General features: G+C 36.6%; 1 protein-coding gene across 1 annotated transcript in view; it reads right to left on the bottom strand.

Moving 5' to 3' along the window:
* LOC306842729 (multiple epidermal growth factor-like domains protein 11) overlaps positions 1–22216 on the bottom strand; it is a gene marked incomplete at its 5' end in the record, with an annotated part of 93082 nt that overhangs the window by 39653 nt on the left and 31213 nt on the right. Inside the window, 5 exons of the mRNA XM_079373762.1 lie at positions 754–928; positions 2313–2525; positions 3529–3665; positions 7206–7326; positions 8398–8644. Coding sequence (XP_079229888.1) covers positions 754–928; positions 2313–2525; positions 3529–3665; positions 7206–7326; positions 8398–8644 — 893 coding nt within the window. The remainder of the gene's footprint in view (positions 1–753; positions 929–2312; positions 2526–3528; positions 3666–7205; positions 7327–8397; positions 8645–22216) is intronic.

The following is a 22216-nucleotide window of genomic DNA, read 5'->3' as shown; positions in this document are numbered from 1 at the left end:
ATTTATTTAATTAATCAGCAAATTATGATATAATTAGGGCTGTAAAATTAATTACATAAACACAATGAATTTAATCATGAAATAAGAACTGGAACTGTACTTTTGCACTGTGTTCATAGTCCAATTATCTAAAAATAGCACAGAACAAATTCAAAAGTTCATCATTTGACAAAAAAGGAGTAATTTCACTTGTAAAATCATTTATTATAAATTTACTATTCTACCACAATCAAATAAAATTTAAAAATGATCAAATAAAATAGAATAATAAATAACAGTAAATAAAATAAATATTATAAATATAAAGTTATAATACACCTGAGAGACTGGGGCCCTGGGGTTATAAAATTATAATAAATTTAAATTTAAACTACTTATATATGTGACTAATTAATTTAATTAATTTTTATTTAATTAATAATAAATAATGAAATTAACAAAATTTATTGGTACCAAAACATTCAGATCTGACAGCTATTGTAAAGCCAGCTATTGTAGGTGGTCTATAACCGTTGTCTAGGACGTATCAGTGTTTACGTTACAAATGAGAGGTTTGAGTGATGTTAATAGCAGGTGTATAGGGGGCCTATATGTCAGGGGGCATATGAAAAAAGACCATCCTAATGTTCAGAACATTAGCATCTATAATCATCAATGCTCAGCAGTCAATTTCATGTGACAATATTTCAGCATGGCAAGATTTACTGGTATTTAATGAATGTAGACAATGATAAATGATAAACATGGACTCACTGTGTAGCCTGGGGCACAGATACAGGCCCCAGTGAGACTGTGGCAGTCTGCTCCATTAGCACACTGGCACGGCACACTACATCCTTCTCCATAGTAACCCGGGGGACAGGTCTCATTGCAGTATAGACCCGTCCATCCTGCTGTACACGAGCATTCACCTGTCAGGGGGTGGCAGCTGAAAAAGAGAAAGACAAATCGACATTTAGGTACAAATATGCCTAAAGATACGTTGTGTATACGGCATCTAAACAGCAACACTTTGGTTTCCAGAACAAGGGAGCCAAAATCTGAGGATTAAAACCATTTGAGTTCATCCATCCTGGTGTCTGTGAGCTCCACTCAGATAAATGGGATGTCCTTTCTCTCCTTCATGTAGTAATGAGCCCCAGTGTCTCAGGGCCTAATCTACCCATACCAGGCATTAACATTGCATTAGTCAGGAACGCGGCTAAGAAATAATGAATGAAGCACAGGTCACGATAAAGAGCAAGTGCTATGCTACTGTTGAAAGGTGTTCGAATTTTTACTTGCAAGTCAAATTAAGTCAAATGGACTCAAATGGAGCTCTTTACTCACCCATGGCTCCAGAGGTTAACTCGAGAAAAGTTGGCTAGAAAAGTGATGATTGTATGACTGAAGGTTCAGCTTAACCATAGGGAACTCTACAAAGATGTAATGTTTGTATGAAATAACCTTGCTGATTTGCAGTCTTGAAAGTGTGAGGAAATTATGATCTAATTAGGGGTGTAATTTAGTATAATTAATGATATAAGCATGATTGAATTTAATCATGGCTTCTTTTTAAAAACAACAGAAAAGAAATGCAAAAATGCATGGAAAATTATATATATTTCTTGATTTATTTGTCTGTGGATTGTTTGGAAAAAAAAAAAATATATATATATATATATATATATATATATATACATATGAAATTAATTTGATTAATAAGCATATAGTGTAATTAATTCAAATATGTTTTACTCAATTGACAGTCCTAGATACATTTACAATGTAGAATTCAGAATGTTTTTCTTTGCAGGGAAACAAAGTGCATTGTAGGGATGCACTGATATTACAGTATTTAAATTACTGCTAAATTCTTATTGAAATTTCATGTTATGGACAATATTAAAATTGTGTACTATTTTGTCTAAATTAACAATAAATAAATAAATACAGCACTAAAACTAAAAATCTTTTAAATGCTACAAATTAATTTAGGCATCACAATATTTTACAATACAACATAAAAAAATTGATATTTGTTTTAAGACTTGCTAAAGATTACATTTAATAGTATTAAAACTAGATCATTAATTTTAAGTGAGAATTAAATGATAACAAAGGTAATCTAACTGTAAAAATAAGGTATATGAGCATGCAAAATTAAAAATTAAATATTGGCCAATATCAATAAATAATACAAAAAACGTTATTATCTGCTGACAACAATTATGGTTCTGATATGCATTCCTAGTTATCAGTTTCTAGTTATCCTAGCAATTCCAAGGTTATCATTCATGCTACCATTACTGATGTGTGGTAGCATGTCTCACCTGAGTGTGTTGGTGGCATTACAGGGGCAGTATTTGTCACAGATGAGACCGTAGAGGCCTGGTGGACAGAACCTGTCCTGGCAGTGAGGCCCTTTGAATCCTGTATCACACAAACACGCTCCGTTGATGTGGTAACACTTGGCCCCATTCTGACAGTCACAGTGAAGTGAACACTGGGGTCCGTATGTGCCGACCGGACACTCTTCCTGGCACCTGGGAACAGTGAGGGAAGAAAATCCAAAAGCAATGTCTTGTATACATTATTCGTTACTCTGTACGAAAAAGCTCTGTAAGAAAAAGGAGCCCTTCAGAATAACACAAGCAGAATTAGTAGACTACAGAGTCATTCTAATCTAAGGGTCAAGGGTCAATGCTCTGGGCATCTTCTTTGGTACCTCAGGTTCATCAGCCCCTTGGCTTTGCCTGGGGCGACAGCAAACTAAGACTGCAGTCATTAATTACCGTGAATACAATTAGACCCCGGCTCATTCTCTCTGTTGAATAGCAAAGTGACTTAAGGAACAACGACTTCCACAAGATCTTCAATATACAGTCCTGGCAGAACATCAATCTTGAGTGTCCAAAGAAGCCATTAGGAGACAGATAAATAGCTCAATTAAATGATAAAATGGACTAGGTATGTTTCATGTTGAAATTACACCAGCATCGTTTGTATCAGGAGAGACGGGTGTGAGAAGGACTTACGGGGAGGGAGGAGGGGGTACTAACGCAATCTGAGATTATTCCTGCTGGGCTAATTCACCTGTCACAGACCAAATGAATGAGGGCAATTTTGTTAAATATTAGAGGATAAGAAGTGTCTGTCCTGAAAGTGTTTTCATTCTGCAGACAATCACTTTACTGCGCTAATAAACCCTAAGCTGCTGCAGAAGACATGGGGAAATAAAGGCACTGAGCAATTTCAATTGGATCCTAATAAAACTCCATTACTGGTAATTAATGGGCAGAAACTTAACAGACCAGTGCGGATCTCGAAGTGGGATCAGTGGACACAGGGAATGTAAACACAGAGCAGTACAATTAACAATTAATGTTAACAATTAATATTAAACATTGTTTTTGTTAAAAACAATTAATCAATTATTCAGCAACCAAATTTTGCAGGCTTGTTAACAAACTGCTTTTGCGGTAGTTTTTTTTAAAGACACAGAGGAATGATAACAGAAATAAGATCAGAACTGGGTATTTATTTTACCTGTGTCCACTGTATCCTGCCATACACTGGCACTGTCCTGTAATGTGGTCACACAGTCCTCCATTGCGGCACGAGCATTCCTTGCTGCAGTTGATCCCGTATTTGCCGAATGGGCATGGCTGGGCACACACAGACCCCTGTCCAGAAAGAAGGCAAAGAAAATTTGAGAATCAAATACAAGTCATTCACGACCACTAAAGCTGCACTGATTTGTAGGATTTCAACAACAATTCACTCAAATAAAATTCTGTCATCATTTACTCCCCATTTCAAACCCATATGACTTACTTTCTTTCAAAAGGAGAAACACTTTAAAGGTCCGTTCACACCACGAAAGATAACTACTGTATAGCAATAACGATACTTTATAATACATTTTAATGGCTACTAACTTCCAACTTTTTAAAGCAGGGTAGCTTCTATCAATGGAAAAAATCTTCTTAAGGTGATTCCAACTTTGGAATTGTTCCTCTGTGTCTTTATCATGGTGTGGTATGGACTTCCTGTTCTCATAGAATTGAAACAATTATTAAAACTTTATATTTATAGTTATCATACTTGGTGTGAATGTGCCTTAACTCTTATTCTCACTTCCGCACATTAAAATTCGTTGTGATGTCAGAAGTCACATGACATGCAATCATCCATCCATGCAATAAATGCGCAGCCTTCAACTGCAATGTCAACTGTATGACAGAAAGTCACTGAAAATCTACAGAAAAGTAAAACTACTTCACTCTAGCAGTACTGGCCATGAGTACTAAGGAGAGTTCACACATTGGCTGGTTAAAAAATGTGTCCATGAGTGCTACGAACGGAGAGCGAGTGCAATCCTGTGACAGGCAGTGGAGCGTGTGAAGGAGAGATGTGAGGGCACGAACAACGCTGTTCAAGGTCTCCATTAATTTGTGCTTGTAGTAATTTAATGTGTAGCCTATATTAAAGCATTGAATCACTACAGAATTTGTTAGATTCTTAATGTTTTAAATAGATTTTTGGCCTAAATCAACAATTCACGATTCAAAAATCCATGTTTCAAGATCGATGCATAAGTATCGTCAGGGTTTGTGATCGATGCATCGAGAAAACGAGCGAATCATTGCAACCCTAATGATCACTATATAATCCAGTCTTTGCTACTGTACCTTTAAGACCTTTAAGCAAGGTTCCTTAATCACTGAATAGGCGTTTATGTGTAAACAGTAGAGATCAACCGATATATCGATTTACCGATATTTTTCCCGATATTTAAGCATTTTTCCATAATCGAATATCGGTTTTGTAATATCGGATTCCCCGATAAACACTTACTATATAACCATTATTTCGTTTATAAACATCTAAATTAATACAACTCTATGGAAATTAATTATTTATTATCTCCGCGATCGATCGCAGTTTGAGTAGCCTATAGTTCTGTGTAAAGGCATAGATAAACCGCGCTGTCAGCAGCATAATTTAGAGCATGCCAGTTGAGAAATGCAATAAAATACAATGCTTGTTATATTCCAATATTCCAGAGAATATTATTCCGTGAATTAACATTATCCAGTGAATTATTCTTCACTCTTTATCCTATTAAACAGCTTATAAACCTACTAAAACTGTAGTTAAAAATGAAGTTGATATGACTCCTTTCCTTTATTTTCTCCATTTGAAAACATTAGACTTTCTATGTTCATTTTGCTTACTGCTAATATTAGTGTTGCTGCTAAAGCTTTTTATAAATAAAATGTTTTTTATTGTTGTAATACGAAGATTAAATTTAACATGACAGGACTCTAGACTGCGACCAAAATGGTAATTGTTTGCGAGTTAAAATTTGACGTGGTCGCATTTGTAGGAGTGCCAGGTCTGCGCTACTCCAAAGCGTCTGCTTCATACAGCGCGCGCTGCCAGCCGCAGCACATTACAGCAGGAGTCAGATTTCACTGATCACGTGAAGAGAGGTGCTTTCAGCACGAGCGCTTAGTGGGTAGAGCCTGGTTCATACTCGCCGCGTCATCACGAGCGTGAAGGTGCGCGTTGCGGATGGAGCGCAACGGATGGATTTGTTTTCAAACTAAAGTAAAAGACCGCTTCTTAAACCAGAGAAGGTGAACGTGCACAGTATTCTTGTAGAAAGTCCTGTCAGCTACAGCCAGTTTAGTTTTACTTTTCTTTTTGTTTTCGTTTTGAGAAGCTTGTTATCTTTGCTGTTTACCTCAGGTTATGCTATGGAGGCTTTCCTTAATTAAAAAAAAATATATATTAATATTTATTTGCTTCCTCAGAGTTTGCTAAACATTCTGTAATATACTAGGTATATAGTACAGCATGTGGTGTGTCCTATGCCATGCCTTGTCTTATTCGTTTTGTTGATAAATGTTATGTAAGAGTTTGTCATTGTCAACGTACTGTTTTATTGTTGTTGCGCTTTTTAATTAAGAATAACAATGAATCCATCTTTTGTTATAGTCTTAAAAAGTTAAAGGTGTATAGATATAAGCAAAACAGACAATGATCTTTTCTTTGTAAAATGTGACACCAAGATCGCAAATTTGAAAGTAAAAAGCGCACGAAAAAAGGAATTCCTGTTCACAAAATTTAAATCCCAAATAATACAGATGAAAAAGAATGAGTTGAATGTTGAAAACTTTTGTTACGATATAACTATAAACTATGATAAAAGTTCATCAGCATGCATTGATTAATCAAATGTTGTAGCAAAAACAAATTGCAACCAAATTATGTGCTCGTGCGCAAATGTGAGATCAGTGGGAAGAATGAGTCTAGAGCCCTGCATGAAAGACTGCTAATTCTCAAAACATTTTTTGTTAAGATGACTGAAAGGAGGAAAAACCAAAGTGAAGTATGGACTTACTTCACGCAGTCATTTATTTACTTTATAACAGTAAATAAATATCGGTTCTGCATATCGGTTATCGGGCACATAGACATGCAAATAATTGGTATCGGTATCGGTTATAAAAAAATCAATATCGGTCGATCACTAGTAAACAGCTCATATGATATTGTGCAGTACTCACAATTATAAGATCAATACTATTACACTACACTACTACACATCTAAATGACCCATTTTTGCAGTTTAGTTTTAATAAACGTTGAACTGAAAATGGAGCGCTGCTTTGTGAAAATTAGAGTAGGTCTACATACCGTATCACATTAAATTATTTTCAGAAGAGAAAGGAAACTTGTGTTTTTGATATGTCCTCTTTACGAGTTTGAGATGATGCAAAAGGAGCAATAATGAGGCTCAGCAAATTCACACAATTTTCTTCCAAATAATAACTTCAGCTGCTCTGCGAGACTCAGATCAGTGTCATTTCTTTCCCACTTAGGTTTGTGCATGTATCTACATTCAGATTCTCCTTCACCCTTCCTTCATTTACCTCTTAAACTCTTTCACCTTCCCTCCATTCACTTAACCCTCCCTTACTCCTTCTAATTACTCTCTCTTTTCCTTCCTTACTTCCTTTTAAGCGTGACTCACCTCTTCCGGCTCTTCAGTATCTTGCCCTTTTACTCTCCTTCACTTTCTGCCCCTCATTCCTTATCATCTGTCTCCTCATCTTTATTCCTCCCTGTTTTTTTCTGTCTTTTATTCTCTCAGTCACTTTCCCTTTGTCCCACACTTCTCCACCCTTTCGGTCCCCCTGTGTGCAGCTTCTTACCGTCCATCCAGCAGGGCAGGAGCATTCTCCAGTGATGTGATGGCAGGTTCCTCCATTCTGACAGGGGCAGCGCTGCTCGCACTGTGGCCCATGACTTCCAGAGGGACATCGCTCTCCACAGCTGCCGAACCACAAGAGCAAACACTTGAAACTCAGGCAGTCATTGCAAAGGATTGCAACATAAAACACAAGAACGTTCAAAGACTTTAGAACAAACGCTTAAAAAAAAAATCCAACCATATTTTTTAAAGTAACCTCACAAGAACTTCACAGTGTTTTCACTATGCTAACAATGAATAGAGACAAAGAGTAAGTATATAGTATGTAGGTTAGTATGGGAGACTGGGGCTAGTTGTCACATAGAACCTAGAAGGTTTTATGTTACAAATCTCCAGGCCCGAAACTATTAATATTTTAAGGATATTCAATTTTTCTCCCCCATAAAAAAAGAGATACACTTCTGTTCAAAGTTTGGGTGACTAAGATTTCATGTTTTTGAAAGAAGTTTATTAATATGCTCAAAAAAAGTTGTATTTATTTGATCAAAAATACAGTAAAAACTGTAATATTGTGACATTATGACAATTTAAAAATAACTTTTGTATTTTAAAATGTAATTTTTTTCTATGACCGCAAAGCGGTCTTCAGTGCATGTAACATGATCCTTCAGAAATCATTCTAATATGCCAATTTGCTGCATTAAGAAGCATTTCTTGTTATTATCAAACATTATAAATGTCTTTACTGTCTTTTTTTATAAATTTATTACATCCTTGCAAAATAAAAGTATTTATTTTTATTCAAAGAACTAAAATTGTACTGACCCCAAACTTTTGAACAGTTGAGTATATTTGAATTATATTTTTTCTATTTTATTTTTCCATGTTTCACGTAGCACAAAACATTATGGTTTTAATTTAGCTAAAACTGACTATTTAATGGTAGGTTCTCATTGTGACAACACAAAAGGTCACAAAAGCTGAATGTGGCTCCTTGGCAAGAAAGGTTGAATAGCTGTTTTGTAGTCAAGAGGGGTGTGCCTATACAGAAATTGTCTTTCAAAAATAAGCCTACCCTTTTCACCAGTCTAACAACTTGCCCTTGTCTCCTCTATATAAAGAATATATTTCAGAAAAGACGTATTAACCTTCATATCTCTATATTGCAAAATGGTTTTATCCCTGGTACTCACATGGGACCCATGTAGCCTGGTGCACATATGCATTCCCCCGTCTCGTGGTGGCAGGTGGCACCGTTGAGGCATTGACACTGCAGCTGGCAGCCCTTGCCATAGTAGCCAGGCTCACATTGATCCTCACAGCGCCATCCTTGGTAGCCGTCTGTGCAGACACAGGCTCCTGTGATGGGGTTACACAGGGCCCCATTCTTGCACTGACAGCGGTTGCTGCAGTGGGGGCCCCAGTGGCCACTTTCACAACCTGAAACACAGAGAAGACACTTTTTATACCAGCCAACTAAAATGCCGCCACACTCCAGTCAGAGCTGAGGATAAAAACTCTTGCTTATCAGTACGACTCGGTTGTATTACATTCCAAACAGTGACCTGTAATCCTGGAATTGCCAACACACAAGATTTGTGAAGTCATAGGATTTTATTACAGAACATATGCAAGTTTGTACAGTGTTTTGTCAATGCAAGTGAATCCCATTGTGAGTGGGGACTAGCTAAAGCATAGATTATTTACATCCCCTTTTATATTCTTTTTAAATTATCAACAAGCTAATAGCATGCTGAAAGCAAACGCTATCAATAAAAAGGGTGAAACTGCAAGGAGCTAATCTTGCAAACGCACCCAAAGTGGCCCAGAGATGCTATTAAAGACTGACATAGTCATTCTTGTGTTTACACGGTATTAGCTAGCATAAACAGGGCCATAACCACCATAGACATCAATTTTGGATTTTTTTTCTTTTACATTTGTTTACACCCTTGCAAAAATTTTACTGCATGCATCTGGAGATATTTTATTTGACTCTAAGAGCACTTGTGGTTTCCCTCACCACATATTTTAAATGTAAGTGCGAACTATTAACTCATGCTAACTTAGTGGATATTTCTGCATCATCACAACTGTTCAAAAGTTTGAGGTCAATAGGACCTTTTTTTTTAAATAAATTAATTCTTTTATTCAGCAAGGATGCAATAAATTGATCAAAAGTGACAGTTAAGACATTTAAAATGTTATAAAATATGTGACCCTGGACCACAAAACAAGTCATAAGTAGCATGGGTATATTTGTAGCAATACCCAACAATACACTGTATGGGTCAAAAATTATCAATTTTTCATTTATGCAAAAAAGTCTTTAGGATATTAAGTAAAGATCATGTTCCATGAATATATTTTGTAAATTTCCTACAGTAAATATATCAAAACTTAATTTTTGATTAGAAATATGCATTGCTAAGAACTTCATTTGGACAACTTTAAAGGCGATTTTTTCAATATTTAGATTTTTTTGCACCCTCAGACTCCAGATTTTTAAATAGTTGTATTTTAGCCAAATATTGTCCTATCCTAACAAACCATACATCAATGGAAATTAAATTTCCAGATGATGTATAAATCTCTCAATTTAAAAAAAATGGACCCTTATGACTGGTTTTGTGGTCTAGGGTCACATATTTCTATTTCAAATAAATGTTGTTCTTTCAAACTTTCTATTAATCAAAGAATCCTGAAAACAACAGTATCATATTTAATGTTTCTTGAGCACCAAATCAGCATATTCGAATGATTTCTGAAGGATCATGTGACTAAGCATGGAATAATGGCTGCTGAAAATTCAGCTCTGCCATCACAAAAATAAATTACATTTTAAAACATATTAAAATAGAAAACAACTATTTAATAGAAATAAATATGACATTTTTCTGTATTTTTAATTAAATAAGTAAGCATAGCATCTAACTGCAATTTCTTAAAGATCCCATACTTTTAAACTGTATCTAGATGATGGTTTCATCCAAAGCAACACACAAATGCATGTTGAAGGTACCATATGATCATATTTAACCACTGAAGTGCCAGATGCTTGACTAAGCTCAGAAGGCTATTTTGAAAGTGGATGAAGCCCTAATGAAGACTGTGTGCTGCAAGACACCAGCATCCGTCGTCTATGCCAGACAAACACGAGGTGGATGATCAGCACTTTGAGAAGACAGCTTGGCACAGAGGGGGGTCATGGAACAACATGGCGCTGTGGCGAGTCTTTCCCAAGAGGTGTGACGTAGGAAACATTAAGTAGCTCAAAGAGGGCAGGAGGCACGTTATTGATTTGAGTAAATCTGCTATGGATGAGTTCTCCAGTCGGTTGAGCTCTCACACCACACAAATGACCAGGGCACATTAAAGGCAGGAAACCTGCGGGAGGTCAGCGAAGACGGATGAGCCGTTCATCGTCTGCTCCGCTCGCAGTCAATCAGCACTCATCACGCTCCTCTCAGTTCTCCCACGCTGATGAGAGAAAAAGAGCAAAAAAACACAACACATCCACCGTTTGCCTCACTCACCGGCCCCCAGACCTCGTCAACTCCCCATCAGCCCCAAAGTGAGCGCTTCACTTTCAAAGAAGCCTCATACTGGGACGCAAACAGTTTCCCTCCCATTCAACACGGCAAATCCAAGTCCGCCGGCCTCTTCATCTGCAGCCATTCTGAATCATTGCGGAGGAGGACAAATAAAGTGGAAATCTAGACAGAGCTTAATTTGCAGAAGTCTTTTTCTCTGGTGCTCAGAAGCAGCACAAAATGTTACCATTGAAGACTCAAAGCCTCTTTTTCCCCCACAGCGAGACGCCTCAGCACATTTCCTCCAAAAGCCCATTATCTTAGCCCGTCTCTTCTGCGTTTAGTTTCAGACTCGCCACAGACAGTCTCTCACTGCGGGCCCTCTGACAGCATTTAGCCATGATTAAAAAGTCAGAGATCATTTGGTGCCACGGGCAAGGCTGTAAAACACACTGTCTTATTCCTATTTCTCTGTGTTTAAAGTATCTAAAGGAAAGCTTCCATAAGGATGAGTCTAATCGGAGAAGAGATGAAGGAAGAGCGGACGAGGGCCCCGTTGGGGCGATGGACGGTGTGTGTGGGCAGAGATTCAATGGTAAGTACACCAAACAGCCGACCTGCAACGCAACCTCTATTAAAAGTGCTGAGCATTGCACAAACAGGCTAATCAAAGGGTGCGCTTGGGGAGACAACCGATGCTCCTCTTCGCAACAAACTTGCACCTCGAGGCATCAGGACCAAGCTGTGAGCGTGTGATTGTGTACTGTACTTTGATAAGCAGAAAAATGTAATGGCCTGATTTGATCAGATGGTTGAGAAAGATCTTGTGCCATGCACAATCTTGTGGGAATACCTTATGCTGCTACTTGAAGTTCTCTCATAAGCATGGCAAGCCTTATTACAAAACAAGTGAAATCCCTTCAGCTGCAGGCCTGATTTAAAAATTATTAAGGCTGACAAGAAAAATACTGTATGTATTTTGGTGCTATGTTCTGCCTAGAGCTGTGTGCACAGCTAAATAAACACGTACATCACAAAAGGCTAATTAGGGAGAATTCCAGCGTCTAAACTCTTGTATTTTCTATGAAGACAAAATATCTCACTCCTGTGGAATATAGAAGCCCTGCTTACGCTGTCTGTTTTTATTAAAAATCTGTTTTGCGTCGGAGCCATAGCCTTCAGGGTAGTGCACCTACATATTTCGCAACTGCGCTTCATATCTCTCCACCTCCATCGCTTCCTTTCTCTCCTCAAACTGTCAAAGTTAATCAAAATATAACTTCAAAAATGAAAAAAAAAAAGATAAAATATTTATATAATAAAAAATGTCTTTTATTATTATTTTTCTAATTTTATTTTTAGTTTTATGCCATATGAAAATCTAAGGCTATTTTATGGCAAAAAATCAGAGTAAATAAAAAAAAGCATCTTCCCTTAGCATTTTCTCTCTCACATGCAAATAAAGGCAAATTTTTTTATTTTATTATTTGGTTGTTTTATGCCACATCTGCATCCAAGGTTATTTTCATTTAAATAATTATGTTAAAATCAGTTAAAAAAATAGTTAAACCTATAAAAAAACAAGTACAAAAACAGTGCTTTGCATCCCTCCCTTCCTAGAATTTCCTGTCTCTCCTCACAGTTAAATAAAGGCAATTTTATATAATTGTTATTTTATTATTTGTTTGATACCACTTCAGCATCAAAGGCTACATTTTATGACTACAATCCGTGTAAATAAAAATGTCCATAAAAACAGGTATGTAAATTAATAAACATCTATAATATATATATATATACATATTTACATACTGTATATTAATAAACGTATTTAAAAACGGTGCTTTGCATCCCTTCTCTTCTCAAAATGACAAGCCAAAATCCCCAAAGATATAATTCCATACAGAAAGATAAAACCTATACAATATCTTTAGATGTACTTTACTAAACTCATCCTTTATTAAACTTTCTGAATAAAATCTCTGTCTGATGGAAAATGGAAGTTTTTCATCATTAAATAAAAACACACATGTAGGTCTTGTATGGCCTATGACATTTTGCATATACCACTTCGTGACTAGATTAAAACTAATATATCAATCTTTTGCCAATCTACCATTTGTCCTTTTATCATCCAATAGATGGACCACAGCCATCTAGATGTTTGTAACAGGGCCAAGGGTTTCTGAATCAGACAGTGTAATAGGAAGCACTGTACAAGAGTGTGATTACACTGTCTCTATCACAGCACACAATGCCTCCAGGGCCAATTACTACTTCCTTGCACCCAGTCCAGCCCATTCCACTCCTTTAATTAAAGCTCTAGCGGTGGAGGGGAAGACTCTAGTCAACCCCTTACACCCAAGTTTTAGCTTTTGTGCTTAATGACTGGAGGAAATGCATCCAGACAATTAAATCTGCAGATAAATGAAGATCCCAAAGCTTGGCAGATGAACTCTTGTGTTTGGGTTCATCTCTGCTATGCCATGATGAATACAGGATGGGAGTTTGTCTCTACATGACAGAGTGTCTTAATTACTGAGCAATGTCACAGCACTGTGTGCTACGTGACTCAAGTCCAACTCGGCACCCGATGACGGTTAGAGTGAGACCTGTTTTGTGCCAGTTAAGTGTGTTTTTAGAGCACAGGTTATACAGAATCCTTATTAAGTCACTGAAGCAGTGTGCAGCTTCAAAGAAGACAAACGTAAATTAAAGTATATGGGCAAAGCTGCATAAAATATAGTTTTAAAATATACAGCGAACGGGAGATCCAAATGTGCTCTGATAAAATATTCTGTCCAGTGAGAAATAAGTGAAGATTCATATTCACCCAGAAACCTTGGCTGATTGGATTTAGACTGCAAGAATAGACATTTTAAACAATTATAAGTCCAGCACTCCTACCTCACAGGTATTCTGATTAGGGAAGAGGGAGAAGAAGAAAACTGCAAAATTAGATCATTTCAATAATAAATTAATTTTCAAAACATCTCACAAAAGTTGTTCACATAGACCTTTTGATGACAATCTTTGGAGATAGAGTAAATGCCATCCAATCATTTGATTTAACTATAGGCTACATACTAAACAACAACATTAGATAATCAAAAATATGGTAACATTTCACTCACTCATTTTTATATAAAAAAACCTACTGACAAAACTCATTATGTTCATCTTTAACTACACTTGGTCATGTAAAACACAACATCAAGCTGTGTGCTGTATGTTTGATTCACTAAAAAGAACATACTCATAAGAGTCATTTGTTTGGGAATCAGACTAAACTGTTTTACATTCAACAAACTGGATCTTACAAGTAATTCTCTCTCTCTCTCTCTCTCTCTCTCTCTCTCTCTCTATATATATATATATATATATTTTTTTTTTTTACATATTTTGTATTGTCCTTTTAAGTTATATTTGTTATCTTTCTACACTGTCATTCTCGAGAGGAGTAAACAAGTAAGAATTTCATTGTACTAGTACATATGACAATAAAGCTCTTGAATCTTAAATCTAATTCATTCAAGATTTGGACCACACAATTTTAATTCATGAAAATATACTTTCTCATAAGAGTTATTTGCTCGGGTATCAGATTACACTGCCTTTCTGTGAAACAAAAACATATAGGGCATGGTTTGATTCACTAAATAGAACCAATTGACTTCTCAGGTAATATGTTTCGTGATGTACATTCAGTAGTGGTGTTAAAGCACATTTAAATAGTGGTGAATTAAACTCTGTGAGTGCAATATTTCATCCACATCTGCAGAAAAATGTGCACCATTAATGGAGCCAAACATCATTCTTTTTTTGGTATTTTGAAAATGGAAAGGTCAGTTCTACTGGCAGAAGTTCCAGAAGGGCGAACATCACTTTTAGTGCCTTTACCGCTCAAATTAAAAACAAACATACGCCTTTTTCCTATCATTCTTTATTTAAATTTCCCATATCCATCTTAGTTCTGCAACAGATGGACAGACCTATAGTGCTTTGAAATACATTTACAAATATAGCTCTTTTTTGGACAAAAGTGCCGATTTTTTAGCACACTAGGATGATAAATGCCTCCTGGACATGCTGTTAAATGTATAGTTGTAAAAGCTGCCAATACTCTCACTGTGAAATGGCCCACTGGGCCGTCTAGAGCTCCACTGACACTTATCACTATGTTATTTATTTGTGTGCTGAAAGAGCCGATTGCTAAAGAATGAATTAGGGATACATTAGGGAATTTGGGATACATTATGTGGGGTGGAGAGCTGATGGATGCTATTCTAAATATACAGAAGGAACTGCCAATAGTCATGTGGGGTGGATAGTGCTGAGTTGTAATAACAGAGGGGGGAGCGCTTGCACTGCAGCTGCCAGGCAGCCTCAACAGACCGGGGCGTCCCTCCTAGCCTAATTTATCTCAGACAAGCCCCTGCTACATGTTTCCTTTTCCCCGGTAGAGAGGAACAGCATGGGACCTGCCAGCCAAAGCCTCAGGGGAGACATGTAGCATAAGGATGTGCTGATGTCGTATCTTTTCACGCTATGACTGTGTTATGGTTCACATGTAAAGACTTTTACTGTACTGTATTGATGTATTACAGTATCTGCAGTAAATTAACATTTTATCAACAAACTCGTGTATGTTAACAGATTAAATTTCTGGTTTAGCAGTGCTCAGTAAGATTGCCCATAGAATGATTGCTCCATAGAATTGTCAAAACTACTTTTCTCACTATACTATATATGTATGTGTATTTGTATATATCTAAATGACTAAAGTAAATGTAAATCTATCTATCTAAAATGAATAATGATTACATTTTTATAATTAACTTTTTCTTAGCAAGAATGCATTGATTTGTTCAAATAAATCGATCAATTATAATGTTTCACAAAATTTATTCTTTTTTTTTTTTAAATAAATGCTATTCTTTTGATTTTCTTTTCCAAAATGTAGCTTTTACTTGGCAAGAATGCATTGATTTGATCAAAAATTGATCAAACTGATAAAAAGTGACAGTAAAGACATTTATAATGTTACACAACATTTATTTTGCTTATTTCTTTTTGATTATTAAATGCTATTCTTTTGATTTTTTTTAATTAAAATAAAATGTATCATGGTTTCCAAAAAATATAAAGTAACATCACCATTTTTTTTTTTAATTTTTACATTTTAAATTATAATAATATTTCACACTATTTTACTGAATTTTTGATTAAATAAAAACCAATGGCTTGGTCATCATAAGAGACTTTTTCAGACACATTTAAAAATGTTTTTGACACCAAAACCTTTGAAAAGCAATGTACTTAAATATTATTTATGATAATACTAAATGACATGCAATATAACACTGCCAAGTGGAAAGGGGGAACACCTAGGAAAAATTGTCCTGTGGCACATGAATTTTAGCAAAAGTCTGGGATTGAATAATTAAAACTATGTAATTATTACACACATTTAGGTTTTAAAAGATGTGATGCTGAAGCCATTGTTAGCTTGGAATTATGTTGTTTTCAAACCCAAGACAACTTAGTGGGCATTAAACTTTTTCTCCCGCTTGAGCACCTTGTATTCAAAGGTGGTTGTTTAGAGACATCTATATCAAATTAAGCACTGACTAATCGCTGTCTAGAAAAGACACTCCCCTGTGGATACAACTAGGTCATTTGTTCAAGCTATATCTAGGATGTGAACTCAGATCAATATCAGCCTTGAGAAGTCACCTTCTATTCAATAGAGTGCTAAAGACCTTTCACAGAGAACCTGCGGGAGGGCACTATACAATCGCAGCATCTTTTGTGCAGGGTGAGGAGATCTTTGAAGTGAATCATGCAGGCACAAGTCGGGTCATTATTGCGCTCCTGAATAATTTGAGAAAAGCCATGACCTAGTGCAGCAAACCAGTAGCTTATTCAACAAAAGTCAGAAGTGTCCTCCTCAGCAGATTGTTACATGGGCCGTTGCTTTACTTAATTAATAATTCTATCTTCCTCTCCTCCCTTGGGAAAAACACAAGCGATTCTCTAAGCCACAAGGCCAACAAGCACGAAAAGAGGCTCTTTTACAACGCTCCACCCAGAAAGGAATGACTCAAAATAAAGATATGCATGAGATGGAGATGCACGAGACAAATGTGAGATCAGCAGTGACCAACAACCGCTGCTCTTGAGACAATGTCAACCCAATAAAGCCCACTAGTGCTGCGCTTAATTTGCACCTATCGATTTCCTATTTTCAATTATTAATTCTAATTAGGATGAAGTAGATGGTGCCATGGGCCGTGACAGAGGGTCGATGATGGAGAGGCCCAGTAGATGTAGGCGAGTGATCCACATACAGGAAAGAGTGTGACTCTACTCTACACCAATGCTGGATTTTTGATAATGATACTCATAGATTTAGTGATTTAAACCTAATTTATAAAGCTTTTTAACATCATTATTTTATATTATCATATATCCTGATCTGAGCCAGGGGGTGTTATGCTCATGTTAGCTTTGATTCCTCACCTAAAAGCGTGAAAGTCTTTCACCAGGGGGCAGTATACCACATAGTTCAAGCACAGGTCAATATGCGGAGAAGGCTGTGCGCCCGCCAATGGTCTGACGTACAGAATGGTGCTTCATGATGTATGTTTAATTATGAAGTTGCTACAATGTGGTGACGGTTGCAGCCCCTCCTCCAGCTAGTGCTGAAAACACAACAACCACTATGATGCATTACCAATAATCCACAATGCATTCATCAAAAAACATGGCCGCCCACTAAGCTGGACTTGCATACACTGGAAAATGATCCTGTTAAATTACAGTAAAAACTGGCAGCTGCAGTTGTGAGAAATTCACCGTAAAAATACCAAGTTCTATAGGATGCGTGTATATTTTACAACTTATAACGATGTTTCATTAGGTTATTTAATGTTAATACTTGATGGGGTGTATAGGTTTTGAAGTTATGGACCTATAGGTTTTGAAGTTATGGCTCGGTATGTTTTCAGTACAGCAGGGGGGAAAAACTAAACATAAAATTGCCATTTTAAATGAAACTTTTTAAAATAAATTCACTTATAATTAAATTTTTTAGGGATAAAAATCTACCTCAGCTTATGCTCTAAACTGTAGGAAGCTCTATTACATTACTCTATCAACATTACTAAGGTTACAATTAACAACAGAGTCCAAACTTAAATTACTATTTATTTTTAAATATAATAATCAACACTAAAAAATATATACAAACATGTAAATTGCAGTTTTTAAATCAACTTCTAAATTATAAAAATATTCTATTTGTTGTTGAAATTATTCATTTACACAGTGGATGTCATAACTTGTTTCATAACAGATGTATTTAAACATACATTTAATAATTAATTAATATTTAGCAAATTTTCTTCTTTATACATTTCTAGCTACAGTAACTAACAAGCTGTGGACACTGATGACTTGCCTGAGGTAAATGAAATGCTACGTGACATTTTGTTTAGAAGCTGTTTCATTGATGTTTTCCCATGGTTAAAACACTGACTGAGTGATTACATGGGGCATGAGATGTTTTTCACCATACATGGTTAAAGTAACTTTACAATAAACATGTTTTTTACTGTAGTAGTCTACAGTATTTTTCTGTAAAAATGAATAAATTTTTTTCAGTGTAGCATTTTATTAAAAGCTACAGCCTAAAAACTAAGAACATGCAGTTCTCTCTTACATAAAGCACAATAAAAAATGTAAGAATAAGGAAGAGTCTTCTAATACTGGGAAATTTTCACTTGCTTTGCATATGTGCCTATTTCGTATACCAGAAGACTGCTTGTTATGAATCCATTACTAGAACCACTTGACCATTCTACCAAAGCAAATAAACAGAAATCAAGACCCAGAATAAGGCAATTAAAACTCATGTGTAGACAGGGACAATGACATAGTAATGTTGCATGAAGATCTCTCCTGACCTACACTGCCAATGCATTATGGGTTTCCATGGCATCTGCACCTGCTGAAAGCTGGGAAGGGGGGGGGGGGGGAGGGCAGAAATTAGGTTATGTTATATATCTTTCCTCGGGTTTGCTGGTAGTCTATTGAGCATGAACTCATTCTGCAGGTGCTGGCAATAGTATACTGCATATTATGTGAAAAGAAAGTATCTCATACAAAAGCCTTATATAGAGCGTGCACAGAAGGGTGAGCTGGAATAACAAGCTATCATAGCAAAACATGCTGGTGTTTCCTTTTAAATTGATTCACAATAACGATGCATTGGCATGTTGGGAAGGATGTTCATGTGTTCAATGTGTCTGTTTAACTGAATGATGTTTACTAACCACTAGTTGTATATTACTGCCACATGGACATCACTCATCTCTGACTGAGAATACTTCCTGATTGTAACACTGATACATGCATTTTCTGTGAAGCAGCTTTGAAACAATGTATTGTGAAACGCACTATGCAAATAAACTTGAATTGAATTATGCAGTGTGAGGAAAAGCAAATATTTTCATAAATGGAATTCGTGTAAGGCTACGGCAAAGTCTTCCTATGACCGCAAGCATTTTGTGCGTGTATATGCATATGCCTACAGGCAAATACAAATGCTAGTAATAGACAATTCTTGGTGGAATTATCTCTCTCAATTCACTGTCTGCTGCTTCCGATTGCAGCTGTGGGAATAAAGCTGCCTGTAACTGCTGTTGTAGGATCTTCTATCTATACTAAGCAGAGCTACAAGGGGAATGGGAAAAGTTGACTGCATGCTCAATGAAAAAGTTTTATAGGGATAGTTCACCCAAATATGAAAATGACTGTGATTTACTCACCCTCAAGCCGTCCTAGGTGTATATGACTTTCTTCTTTCAGACTAATACAATCAGAGTTAAATGAAAAATGCACTGGCTCTTCCAAGCTTTATAATGAATGAGGGTTGAGATTTTGAAGGCCAAAAAAGTGCATCGATCCATCATAAAAAGCACTCCACACACCTCTCGGCAGTTAAAAAAGGCCTTCTGAAGTGAAGCGAGGCATTTGTGAATGAGAGAGTGGTGTTTCCGCAGAAGACGTAGGACATAGGCGTATAGCATAAGCTCCAGTGAGAATATGCTAGTCTTGTGAGAACCAAGTTTTGTTTACAGCAAAGGAAAACTAGTCTCCTCCTGGCTATATCAAAATACCCCCAACATTTTTCTGCACAAATGCTTGTTTTGTACTTGTAATTCGTGACCGGTGTTTTCTTTTGCTGTCTCCTCTGTGCTTACGCATTCGTCACTTCTCACCAGAGCTTATCCTACACCTACACCTTACGTCATCCGCTGGAACGCCACTCTCTCATGAAAATGATTACAACAGTTACCGGAAGCAAAAGATTATGGTTTATAAAGTTTTTACAACTTTTGGATATTTTTTTTACAACAACGCATCAATTCACTTCAGATGGCCTTAATTAACCCCCCAAATTCATGTGGAGCACTTTTTATGATGGACGGATGCACTTTATTGGGCTTCAAAATCTCAACCCCCATTCACTGCCATTATAAAGCTTGGAAGAGCCAGGACATTTTTTTCATATATAACTCCAGTTGTATTCATCTGAAAGAAGAAAGTTTTATACACCTACAATGGCTTGAGGGTGAGTAAATTATGGGGTAATTTTCATTTTGGGATGAAATATCCCTTTAACTTGTGAAATTGTTTTTTTAAATGTTAAAAAGTTTGAGGAATAAAAATTTAATTATGATTTAATATTTGTGTAAAGAAAAAATTGTTTTTATAGTTATATCCTTATCCACATTTAAATCATTGTGCAATCAACTTGAAACAAAACCAACCTGCACTGAAATGATTTTCCAGAATCATTCAGAATCAATCATCACAATGTTATTATGGGCCCCATTGACCCTATAATCACATATAGAATAATGCCAGGTAAAAACGTTTTGAACTTTGGACTTTTCAACAAAACAAAACAAAACAACTGAAATTGAAATGAAATAATAATAATTATAAAAGGTTATTAATAATTACATTATAAATAAAATTAAAATTGATTCACTAAATTAATATTTATTACAATAATTAATAAATAATATATGGTATGAGTAGCCCTGCTGGAATGTGATTGAATCCTATAATGATAAATAATTTGTCTAGGCGGTTTGGCTTGTGTTGTGAATGGTGTACAGAAAGTATGACCTGTAACTTGATATTTTTCATAGAATGTCTCTAGGGGATATGAAATCTATTTTAAACATGTCTTCGGATGAAAAACATCTCCGCCTCCTACACTTCATAGCTTTACCCTGCAGTTTGTTCACCAACTCAACAATCAACATATAAGTGCACAATTCATTGTTTCTCACAACTATCATGCTTGTGTAAATACACTGGAAATGACGGGTGGTCTTTGGGGGCATTCTTCTCCGCACCATGGATCGAGATCCTGCAAGCGCCCCTGGATATACCGCCACATCAGTACACCAAAGCTACAGTGAAAAAGCATGAAAATCTTCCTTCCAAGAAACTTTCCCAGCACTTTTCACCACACATACACACACAGATCAGTATAATTGGCTTTTAATGATCTGACATTATGCTAATGTTCATTGTAAGGAGATAAATCTTTGCGAGGGGTTTACGATTCTCGGCAGGTGGCCGTCTGCCCACCAGAGCCATGGAGATTAAACATGGAGGACAGACTCAGGAGAACAACAATGACGTGCTCCATCATCGAGGGTCAGAGTGCATTGTTTGAATCAGTTTGCGTGGGAAAGCAGATTATCCTTGCAACAACGACTCCATGTGTTTACATCATCAACATTAGACTGAAATGAGAAGAGACGTTTCTGTTGCATTTGTAAATGTTGTCATCGTTGGATTAAACAAGTGGGTTGTTTTAAATCAACCATAACCCATGCAAACAGCCGTTTAAAATTTTAATGCCAAGAATTGAGGTGTTTTGAGAAATATTGGGTTCGCAGGAAATGGCCACTTGAGCGCCATCAGAGAGCTGCCCACTTAAGCAAAGACCACATTAAAGCTTCATTAGCAGAGTGACTGCAGCAGCGAAAGTGGAGGTAAGGGAACAGCCTCAGTGGGCGAAGAAGGCTTTGGAATGAAGAACCGCTTCTGCAGTCGGGGCTCTGAGGGTCCTGTGAAGTGGTCAATGTGTGTCAATCACAGCTGTCCCTCTCCTCCCTCATCCACTCAGCAGTCACATGAATAACCCTCAGGAGAGTCTCAGCCTCTCCGGAAAAGGTTGGCAGGTTCAGAGGCGCAGAATTATCTGGAATGAGCGGCAAGATCTCTGAATGCAGTTTTGTTCTTCCCATCTTTGGGAACTCACCGGGGCCCATGAATTATTCCTGTGGATTCTCAAAGTCACAGTGAAGTCAAAGGTACACATCAGTGACTCCCTGAAAAATCAATTGTGTATCTCTTTCTCTAACTGACAGTCAAAATTAGATTTGAAGAA

The sequence above is a fragment of the Barbus barbus genome, assembly GCF_936440315.1.
Source record: "Barbus barbus genome assembly, chromosome: 23".
Classification (NCBI taxonomy): Eukaryota; Metazoa; Chordata; class Actinopteri; order Cypriniformes; family Cyprinidae; genus Barbus; species Barbus barbus.
This window is presented reverse-complemented; position numbering and strand designations above follow the sequence as displayed.